At 37.3% G+C, this 19876-nt stretch overlaps 1 protein-coding gene across 1 annotated transcript in view; it reads left to right on the forward strand.

Annotated features, from left to right (window-relative positions):
* Positions 1-19876, forward strand: part of LOC126411465 (protein germ cell-less) — a 105009-nt gene that overhangs the window by 46526 nt on the left and 38607 nt on the right. The window contains exon 5 of the mRNA XM_050081365.1: positions 595-725. Within this exon, the coding sequence (XP_049937322.1) occupies positions 595-725 (131 nt within the window). The remainder of the gene's footprint in view (positions 1-594; positions 726-19876) is intronic.

Below are 19876 nucleotides of genomic sequence, written 5' to 3' on the forward strand. Positions count from 1 at the left end.
TCCTTTTATCATTTATTTCCCCACACCCATGGTCTTTCACCACTTTCTCCATCTCTCCCAATTCAGTTCTCCTTCCCAAACCATCTTCGTACAGTATCTCTCTCACTGTTACAGATCACTTCTTCTGTAGCATCTTTCCACTCTGTTTTGACTTCCTTGTCATCCATGGCCCCTTCCCTTTTCCCCCCTCTCCTCTCCTCTTCTCTCCTGTCCTTTCTTCTCCTCTCTGTCATTAATCTCCTCCATCACCTATATCTCTCCCATTACTTTCTCTGCCTCTCCTTGATCACTCTATTCTCCCTGCCACTTAAGAAAATGAGCTTACAAGGTAAGGGTAAAATGTTCTGATTAACTTGTATAGCAGAGAGAAATGATGAAAGAGGGAGGAAATGGTGTTAAGAGACAGAGAAAATGAATTTGATAGACCGTAGATAAAGTAGAAAAACAGGCAATAAGGTATAAATAATAGTTAATTTGACTTTGTATTAGCAGTTTTTAAATTTAGAATTTCATCTATGTGTGCTCAATATTTTAGTAGTTAATGTGTTCATTTATCTTGTATATTGGCAGACTTACAGTTTTGTTATCTTTTAGACGGCTGTTGTTTACTATGAGGCTGCTTGTGAGTATGGCCTCAATGTAGTGAAGGAGAATGCATTTAAATTCATCCTAATTAGCCTCCTGTCACGTCTCAATGAGTTCCCTGATCAGATAAAGGCAATCAGGTAATACTCTCTTCATCAAACATTTTGTTATTCCTTAGTTTAGGATGCTATGTAAATGAAAGTGCTATGTGGCACTCATTATCCAGCTGTTACCTGCAACTGATGCAGAAACACTTTATTTCGTCTTACTCAAAAGCCTTGAAAAGTATTAAGTGTTGAGTCAAACCAAACATAACTAATATCTTTAAAGTTCAATGCTGCATGTCAGAAATAAAACTATATTATTTTGACACATTCTAGCTCATACACTCTCATGCAAAATGCCTCAAAAGAATTTTTTAAATATTATTTTAAGATGGACTGTTCATGTAACTCTTTGAATGTCCAGTGTAAACCAAAACAAAAACAAAATAACTTTCTTTGCTTAGAAAAAAAATATTATCTTGATCTATGCCAGATGTTCTTCGAAACTAATTGTTCTACAATCATAAACTTGAAAGATGTTTATTTTGTGAAATCATGTATATTGCTGATGTTAATTTTGTCCAGTGTTCTTTTTGGTATATTATCAGTTCATTGCCTGTTTTTGGCACAATAGTGTAAATGATCATCAAGAGGTACTTTCTGACATACTGACTCTCCCAAGGAACTGCTCCTCACTTTATAAGTGATAATTACTTTCTCTTCATCATTCTTTGATCCTGGCACCATTCTTCCATTCTTAAATGCTGTTAGTCCATCTAAGGTGCCGCGCAGTTAATCCTCTGCCATGGATGGTACCTGGTGTCCAGGTGGACTGTCAGAATTTGGTACTTCTACTTAGGGGCTTATGTGAGGTTGCTGCCACCTTTTCATTGTTTTTAAGTCGGAGTATTTTCCTTGCTATGCTTCTAATGTGTGTTCGTGTGTGTGTGTGTGTGTGTGTGTGTGTGTGTGTGTGTGTGTGTGTGTTTTCATGAAGTTCAGAACACTTCAGTTAAACCAGAAGTACTTCGAAATAAACAATGTTACGGCGTCATTACCAGAATAGTAGAAAAGCAAAATGAAGGGGTACAAATAAAGAGAGAAGCAGCTCTCTGGATGATTCATTATGCTGAGGAGCAGGTGATGGAGATGCTGAGTTTTGTTATCAAGATTTTTTTTTTCCTAAGAAAACTAGACAAACCATCAGCATTCTTAAGAAGAAATCATGTAAATGTATATTTTTGTTAACGTATCTGTGGTGTTTTTCTTGGGAATCACTTGAAATCAGTTTTATTAATTGTGACGCATCCAGCAGTCATAGGGTATATCACAAAACAAAGTAAATATTTTATAAATTTTCACTATGCAGCAGAGCATATAATGTTGTTGCAGTTCTTTAAGACTGTTTGCCATACTGTCTTGAATTGTGTCCCTTGCCTTTGAAAAACTCTGCATTTGAGTACCAATATATCACACAGTTTTAATATATCAGGGACTTTGAAGGGAAATATTCTAATTCAGTGCTAAAAAATAGAGTTTGAGCAGAAAGAAAGAATGAAAAGAACACCCTAACACTCACTTTAGAATCTGTTGATATAATGAATGGCAGTATGGAAAGTATATCATGAACTTGAAGAAAAAAAAAGGGCAGGTGAATGCAAACGAAGCTCAAGTTATAGGATTCTAATGATTTCTTCTACATGTGTCAGAAGGTTAAGAAAAAAGATAAGCAAAAGGAAAGCAGGGGGAGGAGGGATGGGCAAAAATACAGGGTTTAATGTCCTGTTGATGATGAAGTTGGTAGAGATGAAGCATATGCACAAGTAGGTCAAAGATGACGAAGGAAAGTGACCAGTTGCTTTACAGAGGCATCATCTTGGTGTTCACCGTAATCATTGTGGGGGAAACCATGCAAAATCTAAATCAAGCTGCTTAGAGGGATGCGAACCACTCCTGAATATCAATCTCTTGCATTAAACACTGTGACACAGCACTTGGTTGGATCAAAGAAAGGTAATGTGAAAGATACGGATGAAAATAGTATTTAGTTTGGAAAAAAGGAGGAAATCATCAAGAGATGATGGGTAAACTGGCAGTTACAAGAAGAAAGAGGTTATGATGGAAGATGGAATAATTTGTACATGTTTTATATGGTCAGGGACAGTATTTACTAGAGAACGAGTACTCATCTACAGCTGATGGAACACTCATCTTGGAAGATGGAATTCAAATAACTTGAAAACATGAGACATGCTTTTATTTGGCTCACATGTTGCAGGTTATCTTAAATAATTAAGTGACATTGTGCTGTGTGTTACAGGTAATATTTCTCTCTCTTCTGTCACTGATGTTTGCTGAAAATTTTATGGTGACAGTTCCAGTGCAAAGTGTTTGCAAATGAGCAAGTAATGTATGATTTCAGTATCAGTTCTCCATAACATAACACTGAGTAACTCTTATTATATGGGTTGATGTATCATTAAAAAAACACACAAATTTTCCAGACATTCCTGATGGAGCCACGATTGTGTGTATCTATAGAGATGGTATTCTTTGGACTTATGTATGCCTATATACCAATGCAACAAGTGATGTGACAATTCCTCAAGGTGACAATGCTTAACAGCACCAAAAAAAAAAAAAAAAAAAAAAATACTTAAAACTGACCAAGACCAGCGATCTTGAAAATATTATTTACTGCCTGTGACATAATGAGTACCCTTTCAGTGGCCGGTGTCTTACCAGGCTGTCCAGTAGATACGTGATTACGGATGTAAAATTATAATGTATATGATATCAAAATTCTCAGCCACACATTGATCTCACAATTTAATTTCAATAAATTATAGTATTTGGGCAATGTTGAGAGAAGAAGGAAATAGAAGTTTTGTTCAGAATTAGGAAGAAGGCTTCTCTGTGGTTTACCGTGTACAAGTATGAGATGCGGATTTCGGACACCAGATGTTACACCAATGCAGTTTGTGCTCTAAAGATTTGATGCTGTGCCATTTTGTTGTGTCATCAACAAGTGACAGATGTGCACGAGTGATAAATAAGTGTAATAAATAAAAATGATAAATAAATGTGTGCTTAGTGTTGTTGTTGTTGTTGTTGTTGTTGAGCATGTCAAAATTTATACCAAACAAAGAGCATTTACGGACAGCATTAGTTTTTTGTTTTCATTTGACGAAAACTTGTGTGATTGTACATATCTAGTAAAAGAAAAATGTGGGATACGGGTGCAGCAAAATAAGCACTCTCACATAATGCTGGAATAGTAATCCATGTGGAATTGGAAGCACCATTGAATGAAGATGATTTGAAAACATAAAAACAACTCTCCGAGCAATTGGGCGTTAATCAACAAGCTCGTTTGCAATCAGCTATGAGAGATGGGAAAGATCCAGAAGACTGGTAGCTGGTTATCATACGACTTGAATGACAGGCAAATGGAAAAGCACATAAGAGATTTTGCTCTCTCAGTACAAATGGAAGTCATTTTTGCATCATATAGTTACAGGGGGGTGAAAAGTGGATTTATTTTGAGATTTCCAAGTGCAAAAAATCATGGATAGACCCAGGCACACCATCCAATCGACCACAAGACCAAATCACTTTGGCAGAAAGATGATGCTTCTTTATTTGGTGGGACCAGAGGGGGGTGGTCTATTATGACCTGCTAATACCTAGGGAAATGGTTAATACTAAAGGTTACCAACAACAATTGACCGACTTAAACCATTCACTACTTGGAAAAAGGCCACAATACTGAAAGAGGCAACACGAAGTTATTTTTCTTCATGACAGTGTTCCTTAACGTACGGCAAGACCAGTGTGCGACACATTGGAAGCACTCGGTTGGGAATTTCTACCCCGTGTGGCTTACTCACCAGATTTGGAACCTTCTGATTACCAAGTGTTTGCATCAATGGGTCAAGCACTTGCTGACCAGCACTTTGGTTCGTACGGAGATGTGAAAAAATGGTCCAATGAATGGTTCGCAGCAAAAGAGGAAAATTTTTACTGCCATGGTATTCATAAATTGCCTGAAATATGGGAAAAACGTATAACAAATGCTGGAGCACTCTGTGAATGAAGCAGTATTTATCATTCTTCTGAATTTAACATGGAGGGGTTTTTTTTTTTTTTTTTTAAGGACAAAAAAAAATCCCCAATTTATATTTGTACACCTGGTAGTGACACAAGAGTGCAAGAACTATGTGCTTTGTCATAATTGCTTTCAACAGAATCCCACCACTGCCCCTATTCCCTCCCTGTACAGCTGTTTGTTCAGGTAATGGCCAAGTTACATTGTGTGCATTCTGCAACATGTACCTCGGTAGTCCATGTTTAGAGCAACCAACAGCATTGTTCCTGCTAGCTATGTATTTCTCTGCCAACTGAAACATGTGTCACTAGAATCATAGTTGTAACCATCTAACAATAATAGCTATGTAGGATAAGATAGATTACTATTTACTATAAGGAAGGTACGTTAAGTTGCAGACAGGCGCAGTTAAGAGACACTTACATAAAGCTTTCAGCCACAGCCTTCATCAGTAAAAGAGAAACACACACGAGTAAAAGGGAAACACATACCATTCATACACACAAGCAAGCACAACTCGTGCACACATGACCGCCAACCCCGGCAGCTCAGGTCGGAATGTCCAAGTTGCCGGAGCTGGTGATCATGCTTACTTGTGTGTAGGAATGGCGTGTGTTTCTCTTTTGCTGATGAAGACTGTGGCTGAAAGCTTTGTGTAAGTGTCTTTTAATTGTGACTGTCTGCAACTTAACGCGTCTTCTTTACGGTAAGTAGCAACCTATCTTTTCCTACATTGTTGATATTCCTACCTGGAGTTTCCATTGTTTAACAGTAACAACTTGCAGATAAAAACTATGTAGTGGACCAGGACTTGAACCTGAAACTTTTTTCCATTCATGGGCAAGTGCTATACTGATTGAGCTATCCAAGCATGACTCTCAACCCATCCAGAAAGCTTTCGTTTCACTATTACTTCTCTTCTGCATTTCAAACTTTACAGTTCTCTCGCATGCATTCCTGGACTAGTACTCCTGGAAGGAATGATATTGTGGATGGTGTGTAACTGCAACACTGAGGATAAAGGAATGTTGTCCCAAAAACAAAATAAACAGAAGATTAATTGTCTATTGGTAGCATTAGTGGTAGCTGTAAACAAAGTTCTTGTAATTTGGTGGGTGTAACTCAGCATCTTTAGAATAATGATTAATGTCATCAACTTACCTTGCACTTGAGGCTTTGCTGCAGATAATGTTTCCTGGAAATTTCTTAAGTGAAAATGTGCCGGAGAAGTGCGTGGTTCTCAATAATCATGTAAAGACATTTGTTTCAGCTGTACTACTTATTATGTCACAAAGCAGTCATCAGAATCTTCCCTCATACTGCTCACCTCTACTCCTCCTCTTACATTCTTTGTATACCTTTTACAACAATCAATGCGTCGTTACATACAGCAAACTCGCCAATAACAAGTACAAAAGTTATCAGCGGTTACAAAAAGTAACATCATTCAATAATTACAAACAAAATGCATAGACTGTGATACAAAGTCAACCACACTTCTCCTGTTTTTGAGGAAATATTGTGGAAATGCTTTAAATAAGCAATGGTGACTATATTTTTGTTAATTACATAGAAGCTTCTCCATCTCAAATCTTCCTAACATGTCTCTGGTTTCTTATACAGTACATTACTTTTTGATGTGAATAGAATTTCAATACATATTACAGTAATCCTAGTGGTCACTTTGTTTACATGGTCAGTAAAATTTTGTTTTATGAGTTTCAGTAATAACTAAGTGATTAAGTGTTGTTATGATTACCAATTGCATAACAAGCTGATGGTATGTTAATCAGAGCTGTTACAGGTTTCAGACATTGTAAAAACAGTATTTTTGGTGTCTCTTTCATTATTTGATTGTTCGTAACTGAATGGTTCTAATTGTAACAAAACAAATTGTTACACATTTTCCTAGCCGTGAATGGATGCAATATTGACGAATACCTTGACATGACTGTATTCAAAATTACATTACAGTGTTCAGAAGGTAAAATTACCTACATGGATCCTACCTAATGATAGAGGGTGGGGCAAATAATAGTGGCCCAGACAACAGAATTCCATGGTACAAAGAAACACAGCAGAGGAAAGGGAATACAGTACTAACCTTACTATAGCAGCTGTTGAAAGTGACCTCCATTCATCTTCTGACACTTTTGGGCCCTGGTCAGCAAGTTGCTGAAGGGGGATTGAAGCTGGACTGTTGGATCTGATGCAATCTCATCCAAAATGTTCTGCTGCAGTTCTTGGGGACTATGAGGACTGTTGTGATACATTTTAGATTTGAGGGTTCCCCACATGAAATAACTGCATACTGACTGACGTGGGTAGTCAGCTAGGGTTGTCACCAGACTGACCTCTGCACTTCTCCTCTCACACTGACACAGCCCTCGCTACACTCAGTACTGGTGTGGATCACGTGGCAGGTGTACACATGGTGTGCAAGTCATGGGGCATAGTTATAAGCATACATTCACATCAAATCATATCCACTCATCTGGGCCACTTTCATTTGACCCACCCTGTATAACAGATAATTAAGCAACCTGAATTGACTTTAGTGTCAGGTGAAAGATAAGCTAAAGTAATTCTTGTAAATGGATATATATATCTATATGTTACAGTCAAAACCTGTTTTTAGTTAGAACACGTACTTACTAGTTAAAACTAGTTTTTACTGAGCCACTTCATCAAAACGCATTTTGCCCAGTTAAAACTAGTTTTAACTGGCTTTCGCTTTTGACCAGCAGTAAATTGTAGTTGTAACTAAGGCTATCAGTATCAACTAGTTTCAACTAGTAGGAACATGTTCTAACTAAACTAGACAGAACTAGTTTTCACTAAATTTATTTAGGGGCAAATATTAAAATTAAGAGTAACACTACATCTAAGTCATTAATATTAACTACAGCAATACAAAAATAACTATACACTGAAAAAACATTTTAAGGAACATTACAGAGTCATATTAACAGTATTAGTTACGAAAGCAGAAACAAAATAATCATACAGTAAAAAGTATATTAATTACTCATACATATGACAAAAGTTGCTACAGTCTTAATAAAAGAGAATGTACCAAAAAAATTTATCAATTAAATTTTAATTATTTGTTATTGCAAGGCAAACTGTCATGACATTTTGAGTTACAAAGGTTTCCTTTTTTCCTACAAAAGCACCTTTTTGAAGTACATGCCTTCTTACACACACAGCAAACAAATCCTTATCCTGATCCTAAGGCTGCCATCTTGGCAGCAGTTCTTAATGATACCTTTGTCTCTGACACGCCGTCCAGCAACATGAAGTTCTCTTTGGACACACCGAATTCGGATCTGGACGAGAACTTTTAATTAGCTTGTTTGAAACGTGATTAGGTACTTAATACATATTCTAAAATATATTATAGTGTAAGTATTAAGACTTAAAATATTAATTAATTACTTGAATAGTTAGCAACATTTTCAGAGCATTAAATCAATGAAGTAATGAATATGTCTGAAATTTGCCCTTAATTATTGAAATCAATTCAGAAACACATAGCTGCAATACAATTTGTCAAGTATCCCAATAACATTGGGGAGATCTGCTTTTGCTCTGTCAATAACAGGAGTCCGTATAATTATGTTGTCACTGATTTCTACAGTGGCTTGTATAATACCAGAATGATATGCCCAATTTTTCATAAACTGTACAAAGCGAAGACCGTTTGACCAGTTGGTGGTAATGTTGTCTTGCATCCATGAAGCCAGTATTTTTTCAGCGTCTTGGTTGGCGCATTCAACAGAACCTTGGCTTTGGCTGTGCCTCGGTTTTCCGTGAACCAGTTTACACTCAGGCCAAAAAACAGCCAGCTCATTTATGACAGAATTAACAAATTCTCTGTCGTTGTCAGAGTGTAAAATACAAGGAGCATCAAATGTCAAAAATATATCTGCTAAATGATGTGCCAATTGCTCTGCCCTCTTGCTTTGCAGTTCACGACACAAAACAAATTTTGTCAAGTGGTCCTGATACACCATTATATACTTAAATCCACGATCTTCTTGAGTTTGCATGTCGATCAGATCAACTTGGCAATGACTGTTCATTTCTGAATGAAGTATAGGTTTCGAAACACGCTCCCTTTTCTTAATATTGCTTTTGCCCTGACAAGTTTCACATATAGACGGATAAATGTTTATTGTCTCACTGTTATGTTTGCATATTTTCTTGAAGTTTCGACCTTTAATCTGCCTCGACCTCCTTGACTGACGGCCTGATGAGCTGCTTCAATAATGTCGAAAATTTCTTTGACACATAAGTAGTACTTCACAGGCTCTTTTCTTGTCACTAACTTTCTGGTCCCACAAATGTTAATAACCTTGAATCTATTTAACCTTTTGTACTGCTTCTGTATCTTTTTCTCAGCTGATTGTGCTTCTTCAATTTCGTCCACTAATTTATCATAAGATTATTTTGTCATAACATTGTAGTGGTTTTCTCGTTTGTCGTGCTCTTCAATCTGTAACATCCTTCTCACAAATTCTTCCTTCCGTCGCCTTCCTTGATTTAGACCTGCCATAATAAATACGTACAAGCTGATCTGCACATGCTTAATGCCTCTACCATGTTGTTTGTTGTGGCGAAAAGTGCCCAGTGGCGGGCTATTGTCAACCGCTGCAGCGCTGCTCAGGCGGGGGATTTTGGCGCCTAGAACTCTTCCCGCGTGTGTACGAGGGGCGTTTGAAAAGCCCATGCGAAGTTTGAGAGATGGCACCATCGGCGCTTATCGAGGTCATGTTTAGTTAGTAGCATCTTTGGAAAGAACTCACACCAAGTTTCAGCCGTATTGGTCTATTTCTGTGTGTTTGGCATTCGTGGGAATCAGAGAAGTCAAGTAATTGTCAAAAAAAGGACGAAAAAGAGATTTGAGTGGTGATTAAACATTACTTTATGAAAGGCAAAATGCCTCCGGAGACTAAAGAGAAGCTTGAAAAACATTACGGTGACTCTGCACCTTCGATTAGAACAGTTTATAAGTGGTTTCAAAATTTTTGGAGAGGCCATACGGGTAAAAGTGATGCTGAACGTTCTGGACACCCTGTGGAGGTTAACACTCCAGAAATTATTGATGACATCCGTGATATGGTGATGGATGACAGAAGATTTAAGGTGCGTGAGATTGCTAGTGCTGTGGGCATCTCGAATGAATGGGTACATAATATTTTGCATAAAAATTTGTACATTAGAAAGCTATCCGCAAGATGGGTTCTCGAATTACTCATGCTTGACCAAAAACGGAATCATGTGAAGTGTTGCAAGAATGGTTTGCAGCTGTTCAGGAAGAATCCGCATGACTTTAAGCGTTGTTCTGTCACTGTGGATGGAACATGGATACACTACTATACTCTTGAGACCAAACAATATTCTAAACAATGGGTTACCAAGGGAGAATCTGCACCAAAAAAGGCGAAGACCATTCCTACTGCTGGAAAGGTTATGGCGACTGTCTTTTGGGATGCATCAGCTATCTGGAAAAGGGTAAAACTAGGTGTATATTATTCATCATTATTGAACTGTTTGTAAACTGAGCTGCAAGAAAAACTGATTTTTATTTTTGCACGAACTCTTCCAATGCCCCTCATAATTCTTTCCGCACCTCTAGCACTTATTGTAGCGGCACGTATTTGACACGCGTATGTGCGATTGTTGTGGGGGCAAGTGATTATCTAACTGAATACCTAACATTTCAAAGGTTTTCACAGTAGTAAAACTGTTGCAGAATTAAAAATTAATTATTATTAATTTTTATATAATGAGGAACACAGTTTCTTGAAGAATATTTATTAGAAATGACTCTTTGTATGGTATAGCTCAAAGCATGGTATTGCATACAATTCAACATCCCACTCTTTACAATACATACGCATTTCTCTTCTTACGTTTTTCCCATTGTAATCCAGTTTGCAGCACTCGTCATTTTCGCGTCGGCGCCTTCTTATTTTCACTATCTGGAATGTGTTTGGATGTATGATCAGTATTCCAATAAATATTGAATTACACAATACAAAAATGCTGTTTTTTATTTTTTATTTAAATCAACACGTAGTTGCTCTTAATTTTAATATTTGCCCCTAAATAAATTTAGTGAAAACTAGTTCTGTCTAGTTTAGTTAGAATGTGTTCTTACTGGTTGATATTGATAGCCTTAGTTACAACTAGAATTTACTGCTGGTCAAAAGCGAAAGTCAGTTAAAACTAGTTTTAACTAGGCAAAACGCGTTTTGACCAAGTGTCTCAGTAAAAACTAGTTTTAACTAGCAAGAACATGTTCTAACTAAAAATGGGTTTTGACTGTAACATATACATTTACATTATGTTATCAGTATTTGATTATTTTCGTTGTTAAAGTAATTCTTAGAATCATATGAAGAATAAGCTGTTACGTTTCATGGAAAAATGCTCCAGGCTTATCGACAGCCTGGTACATTGTTCCCAGAATGCATTTTCACTCTGCAATGTAGTGTGAACCAGTTTGAAACTCCCTGGCAGATTAAAACTGTTTGCCAGACCAGGACCCAAACCTGGGAAGTTTGCTGTAAGGGTCTGTCACCAATCATGTTAGTATAGCTCAGTTGGTAGTGCACTAGCTTGTGAAAGCCAGGTTTGAATATGGGTGCAGCACACAGTTTTAATCTTTTTAGGAAGAAAAAATTGTGATTTCTCAACTGGTCACGTCCTGCACCAGACTTCAGCCCCATTGAAAAAATTCGGGCAAAGAAGAAATGTACCATATGAGAAAACTGGCCTGACCCTGTGCCAAGAAGCTATAATGACCTTTGTAATGTGGTTCTTGCTGCCTGGGAGGAGGTGGCAAAAAATGAAATATTTATTTTTCACCTCGTAGAATGGTTCCCTTGGAGAGTGCAGAAAGTCAGTGAAGTGGAGGGAGGGCCTTCGGTGTGGGCATTAAGTAGTGAAGAAACTATATGCTGCGCCCTTTTGAGGGTCAAAAAATTGTTATTAAGAACCATGAAACCATGAACTATTCATTGCGTTAATTTCATGTTTCTGTAGAGGTCAAGCCAGCCAGGCCATGTCACCGACCATCTCAAGTTTGGATGAAACTTGGCTTATTTGATTTCCCTGTGGAGTTAAGTAACAGTGCCAGATTTTAGCATTTTGTCTCTCACTTTCATTTTATGACACTTTGGCATTTGGAAGTTTTGTTGTATTTATCATTGTAATGACACAAGATAGTTGCTAACATTTTGAAAATAAATTAACAATTTTTTGTTTATTTTACAATCTGTGTGGAATTGAATAGTTAAATACTCATTGTGGTGCCAAGGGTGGTGGCTTGCGTTGCCTGGGGCTTAAGTTGGCTTTTAGTATAAGGATTGTAAAAGTAATTATCTCATACTTTTAAGTAAAACCATAAAGACAGGAAAAATCTATACTTAAATTTTTGTATTTTTATTTTGTAAAAACAAGGTCCACCATAATGTCAAATATTAAGTATTTTTGCAAAATAATCATCAAGGCATGAATTATTAATTAAGAAAATCAAATTAATCAGTTTTTGTTTTTTGTTCCTTTTTTCTTTTTTTGTAACAGACATTATTATTTTTATATTTCTTGACATCCTAAAATAAACCACTGAAATTTCAAAGGTTCTGGATAAAATGCTTTTGACTTAACTGAAATTTTAAGTGACTAAACTTGCGGAAGGAAAAAAGAAAAGTTAATTAAACATTTTTAAACATGACTACTACATACAGAAGACGTGATTTACAACAGTAACTTTTTTTTTTTTTTTAATAGAATGCAAACACTCCTCTGAAAAGTGGCAAGCTTTTTCAGTTGATGTTTTATGTTATGAAGTACATGAGTAATGAGAACTGGAAAAATATCATTTGGATTGGGCCAATGGAGGGATGGTGAAGCTCTTGAAGGATGCTGAAATTGTACGATAACACCATGCTCTTTTCTATTATATTCAATGAGTATTCCAAAGGATCACATATGGTAATATTTACAAGCTACAAATCTTGATGGGATATGGACTTGCTGGTTGGTAAGATAAAGAACAGTTTACGCCGAGGTACAATGTTCAGTTGTTGACCATCGCAGCATTGTAGAACTGGTCTTGGGAAAAAATTCAAAATAGTTTCTAAGATATGGCAAGCACAAAATCATTTTCAGTGAAAGGGTTTCTCAGTGGAATCGAGCATGAAAAGAGGACCAAAACCAAAATCTGAAATAACTGATTTAGTTATAATTTTTAGCAAAGTGATGAACAGTCTAGAGATTTACCAGCAATAAAAGATGTTGGAAGTACAGAGAAAAGGCAGTGTAAAAGTAAATGATTAATATTGGGCAGTATACTTTAAATTTATTCAAATTTTTAATGCAAAAATCTAGCAATTGCTGTAGGCTTTTTCTACATTGAGTTCTCTTTACCCCAAATTGTGTGTTTTAGAAGGTAATAATGGTACCCTCTCACTCTTCATCATTCACCAGACCATAATTTTACTAATGAACACAATGCCATTTGAAAAATGCTACAAACATTCCACAAAAATTGTAGAATATGAAAACCTGATCTCTACATGTATGGTATACTGTAACAAATGTGCGTCGAAAGAAACACTGCCTTGTTCCCTTGGAGAAAGGGAGGGGGCACCACACAAATGGTCACATGTACTGTAAACATTGTTGATTTTGTTGAGGATATTTCATCTGAATTTGTAAAACTTGCTCAGTTTTCTTACATTGCCCAGTTTCAATCAAAATATTACTCTTAAAGAATCATCTGAAGTAAATGCTGCCACAGTATCAATGAACATTAGTAAAAATTACTCTGTTTACTATCTAGGATGACACCCATTGATACTTTTGGATGTCTGGATTTTTCACTAAACATCCTATGACTCTTGCACTATACATCCTGTTATAGCTACTATAAAAAATTATAAAAATGAAAGGTTAGTGTCTTTATGCTATATCAGATAACATGGAACTTGATGCCTGTATTGTCCGCAAAACTCAAGAAACTGTGACGGAATTCATCAAAGAAAGACATTAAAGTGCTAAAAACAATCCACTATCCTAGTGATGGCTTTGCAGGTCAATAAAAAATAAATTTGACTTTATAAACATATATCTTCATCAAAGTGCCAATGGCCTTGCCACAGTGGTAACACCGGTTCCTGTCAGATCAATGAAGTTAAGTACTGTCAGGTTGGGCTAGCATTTGGATGGGTGACGATGTGGTCTGCAAGTGCTGTTGGCAAGCGGGGTGCACTCAGCCTTTGTGAGGCAAACTGAAGAGCTACTTGATTGAGAAGTACCAGCTCTGGTGTCATAAACTGACATACACCCGGGAGAGTGGTGGTTTGGATGGAGTTTAGTTCATCAAAGGGATTTGAATATTGGTGCTGAGTGATCTTTCTTCACAGTTATTTGCTGAAAAACTGACTGTGTAGACTGTTTGTGTTAGGAGTTTTAATAAATTAAAATTTCAGTTATATCAAAAGCATATTATTCAGGGCCCATGAAATTTAAATGTTTTTTTTTAGATACTCAATTAAAAAATTAAAAAAAATATCATTTGTAAAAAATAATAAACAAAAAACCCATTAATTTGATTTTTTTCTAGTGATTGCCCATTCCCTTAGGATTTATTTGGGAAAATGTATTACGGATTATCCCTTTTCCTTTATGTGATGTTCGATGTAATAGTGAACCATGTTTTTTCATAAAATAAAATTCAGAAATGTAGGTATAAATTTATTTCTTCTTTTGATGGTTTTACTTAAAGGTTCTGTGACATGGTGAAGACATTCCATGTACAAGTAAATGATGTATTGCGCACATCCTTGGTGCTAGATGTAGCCTTGTGTGGAATGTCAAACAGCGGAAAATCCAGGATGGAATGTAACAATATTATGAAAAGGAAAGTTGCCACTCACCATATTGCGGAGGTGGAGAGTTGCAGATAGGCACAACAAAAAGACTTGTTACAAATAAAGCTTTTGACCCGTAAGGCCTTCATCAAAAATAGACTACACAACCCCCCCCCCCCCCTCCACACACACACACACACCCACACACACACAACACACACGTGTGCGTGCGTGCCCATGGCTTTTTTTTTTTTTTTTTATGAAGACCTTACAGGCCTAAAGTTTTATTTTATGACAAGTCTTTTTGTTGTGCCTATGCATGACTCAGCTGTATTATGAGTGTCAACATTCCTTGCGTGGAATGTGTTACATGACCGGCAGCTTCGTCCTTTCTGTCCACATGGCATCACTAGCACCTAAAGATTTTTCCAAGTGCATGGAGTTCGCACAGTGGTTTTTACAACAGACTGCCCTGCACCCTTTATTTCTGGCTGAGGTCATGTACACCATTGGGGCTCTGTTTATTTGTGAATACTGCTTCAACATCCATAGTTCGCTTGTTTGGGCACATTTGGGTTGATAAGGTACATTACCTCGTGCTCATTAACAGCAATTCGGTGTTAATGTGTGGGCTGGCGTTCTTGGTGATAACTTGATTGGACCATATATTCTTCCATTCTGCTTCAACAGATGGAAATATCACATGTTCGTGGAATACATTTTGCCAGAACTGATGAAGGATGTACCTTTGAATGTTAGACAAGGGATGTACTTCCAGCATTATGGGGCGCCAGCCTGTTTTCGATTTACTGTAAGGAATCATCTGAGAGCCACCTTTGGGAATAGATGGATTGGCCGAGGTGGCCTGTGGCTTGGCCACCCAAGTCACCTAACCTCATGTGTCAGAGTTTCTTTCTCTGGGGACATATGAAGCTGCTGGTGTATGAAACAGTTGTGGAAACAGGAGAATACCTCATCACTACAATTGCAATCACTACTGGTACCATTGCAGACATGCCAGGAATCTTTGAATTGACAGTCAATGGTCTGATGATGCACTGCATACATAAATGTCAGTGGCCATGCATTCAAGCACTTACTGTGAATGTCACTGCTGTAATTAGCACAGTAAACAGTCTTCTGGGTAAATCATCGCTAGCATCAGAAATTGCCATAAGGGCCCACACATACCATAACTAAATACAGGACAAATCAAAAACGATTTTACAACTTTGGAATGATGTAGAAATTTATTGAGATAACTTACAGAATCAGTAAATGTTCAATTTGTAGAAACTACCTCAAGTTTGCTTGACGCAGTACATCAGCACCCCATTCCACCACCAGGAATGCCATAGTAGAGCACAGTTAAAATGACTACATTCGTTGGTACAGAGTGTGCTCGCTATGTCTCTTGGTTTCATGAAACAAACTCTGCAACAACTGTTCAGCATAAATTTCGCACTGAATACACTAGAGGATCTCCAAGCAGGCCTACAATTTACTCTTGCCACAAGAATTTTGTTGAAATGGGATGTTCACTGCAACAGGAGTGAGCTTTGCCCACAGTTCACAAAAGTCAATGCAACATGTGTCTTGTGAAACTGACATTTCTCAAAAGACCATTTGGTGAGTGCTGCGTAGTTGTTTACACTTGAAAGCATGCGATTTACTATAGCACAGTACATTAGTGAAGCAGATACGGTTGCTCTTGGGAAATTGTGTGCGCAAATGTTGCATTGGTAGAGGACAATGAGACAATTCCTGAACATAATAATCTTCAGTGACAAATCAACGTTTCTTATCGGTAGCATCGTGAACACCCACAACTGCAGAACATAGGGCAGCGAAAATCCTCATGCGATGCTGGAACATCTTCATGACAGGCCCAAAGTTAAAGTGTTTTGTGCTTGTAGCAAATTGAAAGTGTATGGCTCTTTCCCCTTCATGGAGAAAACTGTCACTGGTATTATGTATCTGCATACACTTGAAAACAGTTTAATCCCAGAGATTGATGGAGATGACAGTGGTGGGATGGTTTACTAACAGTAAGATGGTGCACCACCTCATTTCCACATGGAAGTTTGAAGTTTCCTTGATAATTGCTTCCCAAGTCAGTGGATTGGCCATGAAGGAGCAGTCGCATAGCCACCTTGCACCCTCAATTTGACACCAGTGGATTTCCTTCTCTGGGGTTTCATTAAAGACTCTGTGTATGTTCCTTCCCAACCAAATAATTTAACCAAACTGAAAAATCAAATCTATGCTGCTGTTGCACTAGTTACGCCTGATTTGCTGCAATAATCGTGGGAAGAAATTTATTACCAGTAGGATGTTCGCCACATCACAAATGGTAGTCACATTGAACTAAAATGACACTTGATATTTTTATGTGAAATGTGAGGTTACTTGCTACAAAATGACACATTTGCTGATTTTCTAAGTTATCTCAATAAATTTTGATATCTTTCCAAAGTTGTAAAGTCCTTTTTGACTCACCCTGTATAGTTGTTTTGATGTTCTCTACCTCATGTATTAATTTGAATGAATAGTTTTGGAACACCTTGTGTAACTTCCACTGATGGTAGGACTCATGACTGGCCACAGGAACTTTAAGAAACAACTACACACTATGGGTACAAAGGAAGAAGGCCCTAAGTGTAGACGTGTGTTGAGGAGGATGAAACCACACAACATTTAGTCTCCCAATGGAAAGCCTTGGGGGGCAAAAGATACAGAATATTTTGGTTGTTAAAGCCTGAAGAAATTATGTCGTAATAAGTAATGAATAAATGGTTCCTTCTATTCCTCAAAGATATTGTTGGCTTTACTAGAATAACAGAAAATGAATCGCACAATAACTCAGTTTCAGTGTGGGCAACACTGTGTTAAGAACTCTGTTGTTTTTGTCTTCCTGCTTAAATAAAATAAAATAAAATAAAATCATATCAATCAATGTAACTTCTATATTTCACATTGTTTAGATCAGAGATAAATTATCATTTTTTTTATTTTACAAATATTAGCAAGTGCCATAAAATGGAAGCGGAGAGGGATAAGATGCTAAAATTTGATCTCTCCCTAGCAAGAACAAAAATGTAGAGCTTCATCCAAATCTGAGACGTTAGGTGAGAAAATGCTTTTTTACTGGTTGGCTGAACTGAGAATAACCTATGTATTGAACAAATTAATGCAGCAAAACAAAAAAATTACTGTTGGAAGTAGGATTCAGTCTGAATATTGCTGTCATGCAGTTGCTTATCAGCTTGTTGACTGTGTCACCAAACTATGAAGTCGCTGTACTAAGTCCCTCGATATTCAGGTATTTCTTAGTTTTGTTCCTCCTTCACTTCACCTCATGTTTTCAAATACTATTTTGTTGCGTGAAATCATCGGACTGACACAGAGCAGATTTTTTTGTGCAGTTTTAGACAGTGCAGTACAGTATTTTTATGAGGAATGACTCCCTTAATTACACTCACAGCTACAAGCGTTCATTACTTTTATGAACAGTTCTGTGTAGTCTGTAATGTGCTTTACTCTTTTATAATGTTACAAGCTATTCAAATTATAGCCATCGTCATGTTCTTTGCATCAACTGTACATTTTCTGAGTGGTTGCAGACATGAACAGAAGTTGACATAAACAGTTGTTCTGGAACCAGGTGTTGTTTTACCTGAGATTTTAAATAAGAAATGATCAAAGAAACTAGGTGTACTACAGGATTAAGCAAAAGACAGAGACACACAGCTATATTGGATGAGGGACAAATCAACAATAATTTATTCAGGTATTTCCAGAATGAGATTTTCACTCTGCAGCGGAGTGTGCGCTGATATGAAACTTCCTGGCAGATTAAAACTGTGTGCCCGACCGAGACTCGAACTCGGGACCTTTGCCTTTAGAGGTTTTATTCAGGTATTAGTTTATATTAAGGAATTGTATTTTTTAAACACTTTTGTTTGGAACAATACCTCAGAACATTGATTATAGAAATGGAACTGTATAAAGCTGGAATTATCGATAAAATATAGACTGTTATAAACACTGAAAGTCATTTTATGAAAGGAAAATACAGCTCTCCAGATGGAAGAGTGGTATCAGTAGATTATAATAAAGGAGATTATAGTAAAAAATAAGCATTTTAACTATGCATAGCAAGGAAAATGGCTAGAGGACAAATGTACGGATGTAGCGGCTTGTCTCACTAGGGGTAAGATAGATACTGCCTACAGGAAAATTAAAGAGACCTTTGGAGAGAAGAGAACCACTTGTATGAATATCAAGAGCTCAGATGGCAACCCAGTTCTAACCAAAGAAGGGAAGGCAGAAAGGTGGAAGGAGTATATAGAGGGTTTATACAAGGGCGATGTACTTGAGGACAATATTATGGAAATGGAAGAGGATGTAGATGAAGATGAAATGGGAGATAAGATACTGCGTGAAGAGTTTGACAGAGCACTGAAAGACCTGAGTTGAAACAAGGCCCCGGGAGTAGACAACATTCCATTAGAACTACTGATGGCCTTGGGAGAGCCAGTCATGACAAAACTCTACCATCTGGTGAGCAAGATGTATGAGACAGGCGAAATACCCACAGACTTCAAGAGGAATATAATAATTCCAATCCCAAAGAAAGCAGGTGTTGACAGATGTGAAAATTACCGAACTATCAGTTTAATAAGTCACAGCTGCAAAATACTAACGCGAATTCTTTACAGACGAATGGAAAAACTGGTAGAAGCGGACCTCGGGGAAGATCAGTTTGGATTCCGTAGAAATGTTGGAACACGTGAGGCAATACTAACCTTACGACTTATCTTAGAAGAAAGATTAAGAAAAGGCAAACCTACGTTTCTAGCATTTGTAGATTTAGAGAAAGCTTTTGACAACGTTAACTGGAATACTCTCTTTCAAATTCTGAAGGTGGCAGGGGTAAAATACAGGGAGCGAAAGGCTATTTACAATTTGTACAGAAACCAGATGGCAGTTATAAGAGTCGAGGGGCATGAAAGGGAAGCAGTGGTTGGGAAAGGAGTGAGACAGGGTTGTAGCCTCTCCCCGATGTTATTCAATCTGTATGTTGAGCAAGCAGTAAAGGAAACAAAAGAAAAATTCGGAGTAGTTATTAAAATTCATGGAGAAGAAGTAAAAACTTTGAGGTTCACCGATGACATTGTAATTCTGTCAGAGACACCAAAGGACTTGGAAGAGCAGTTGAACGGAATGGACAGTGTCTTGAAAGGAGGATATAA

This window comes from Schistocerca serialis, chromosome 1, assembly GCF_023864345.2.
Source record: "Schistocerca serialis cubense isolate TAMUIC-IGC-003099 chromosome 1, iqSchSeri2.2, whole genome shotgun sequence".
Lineage (NCBI taxonomy): Eukaryota > Metazoa > Arthropoda > Insecta > Orthoptera > Acrididae > Schistocerca > Schistocerca serialis.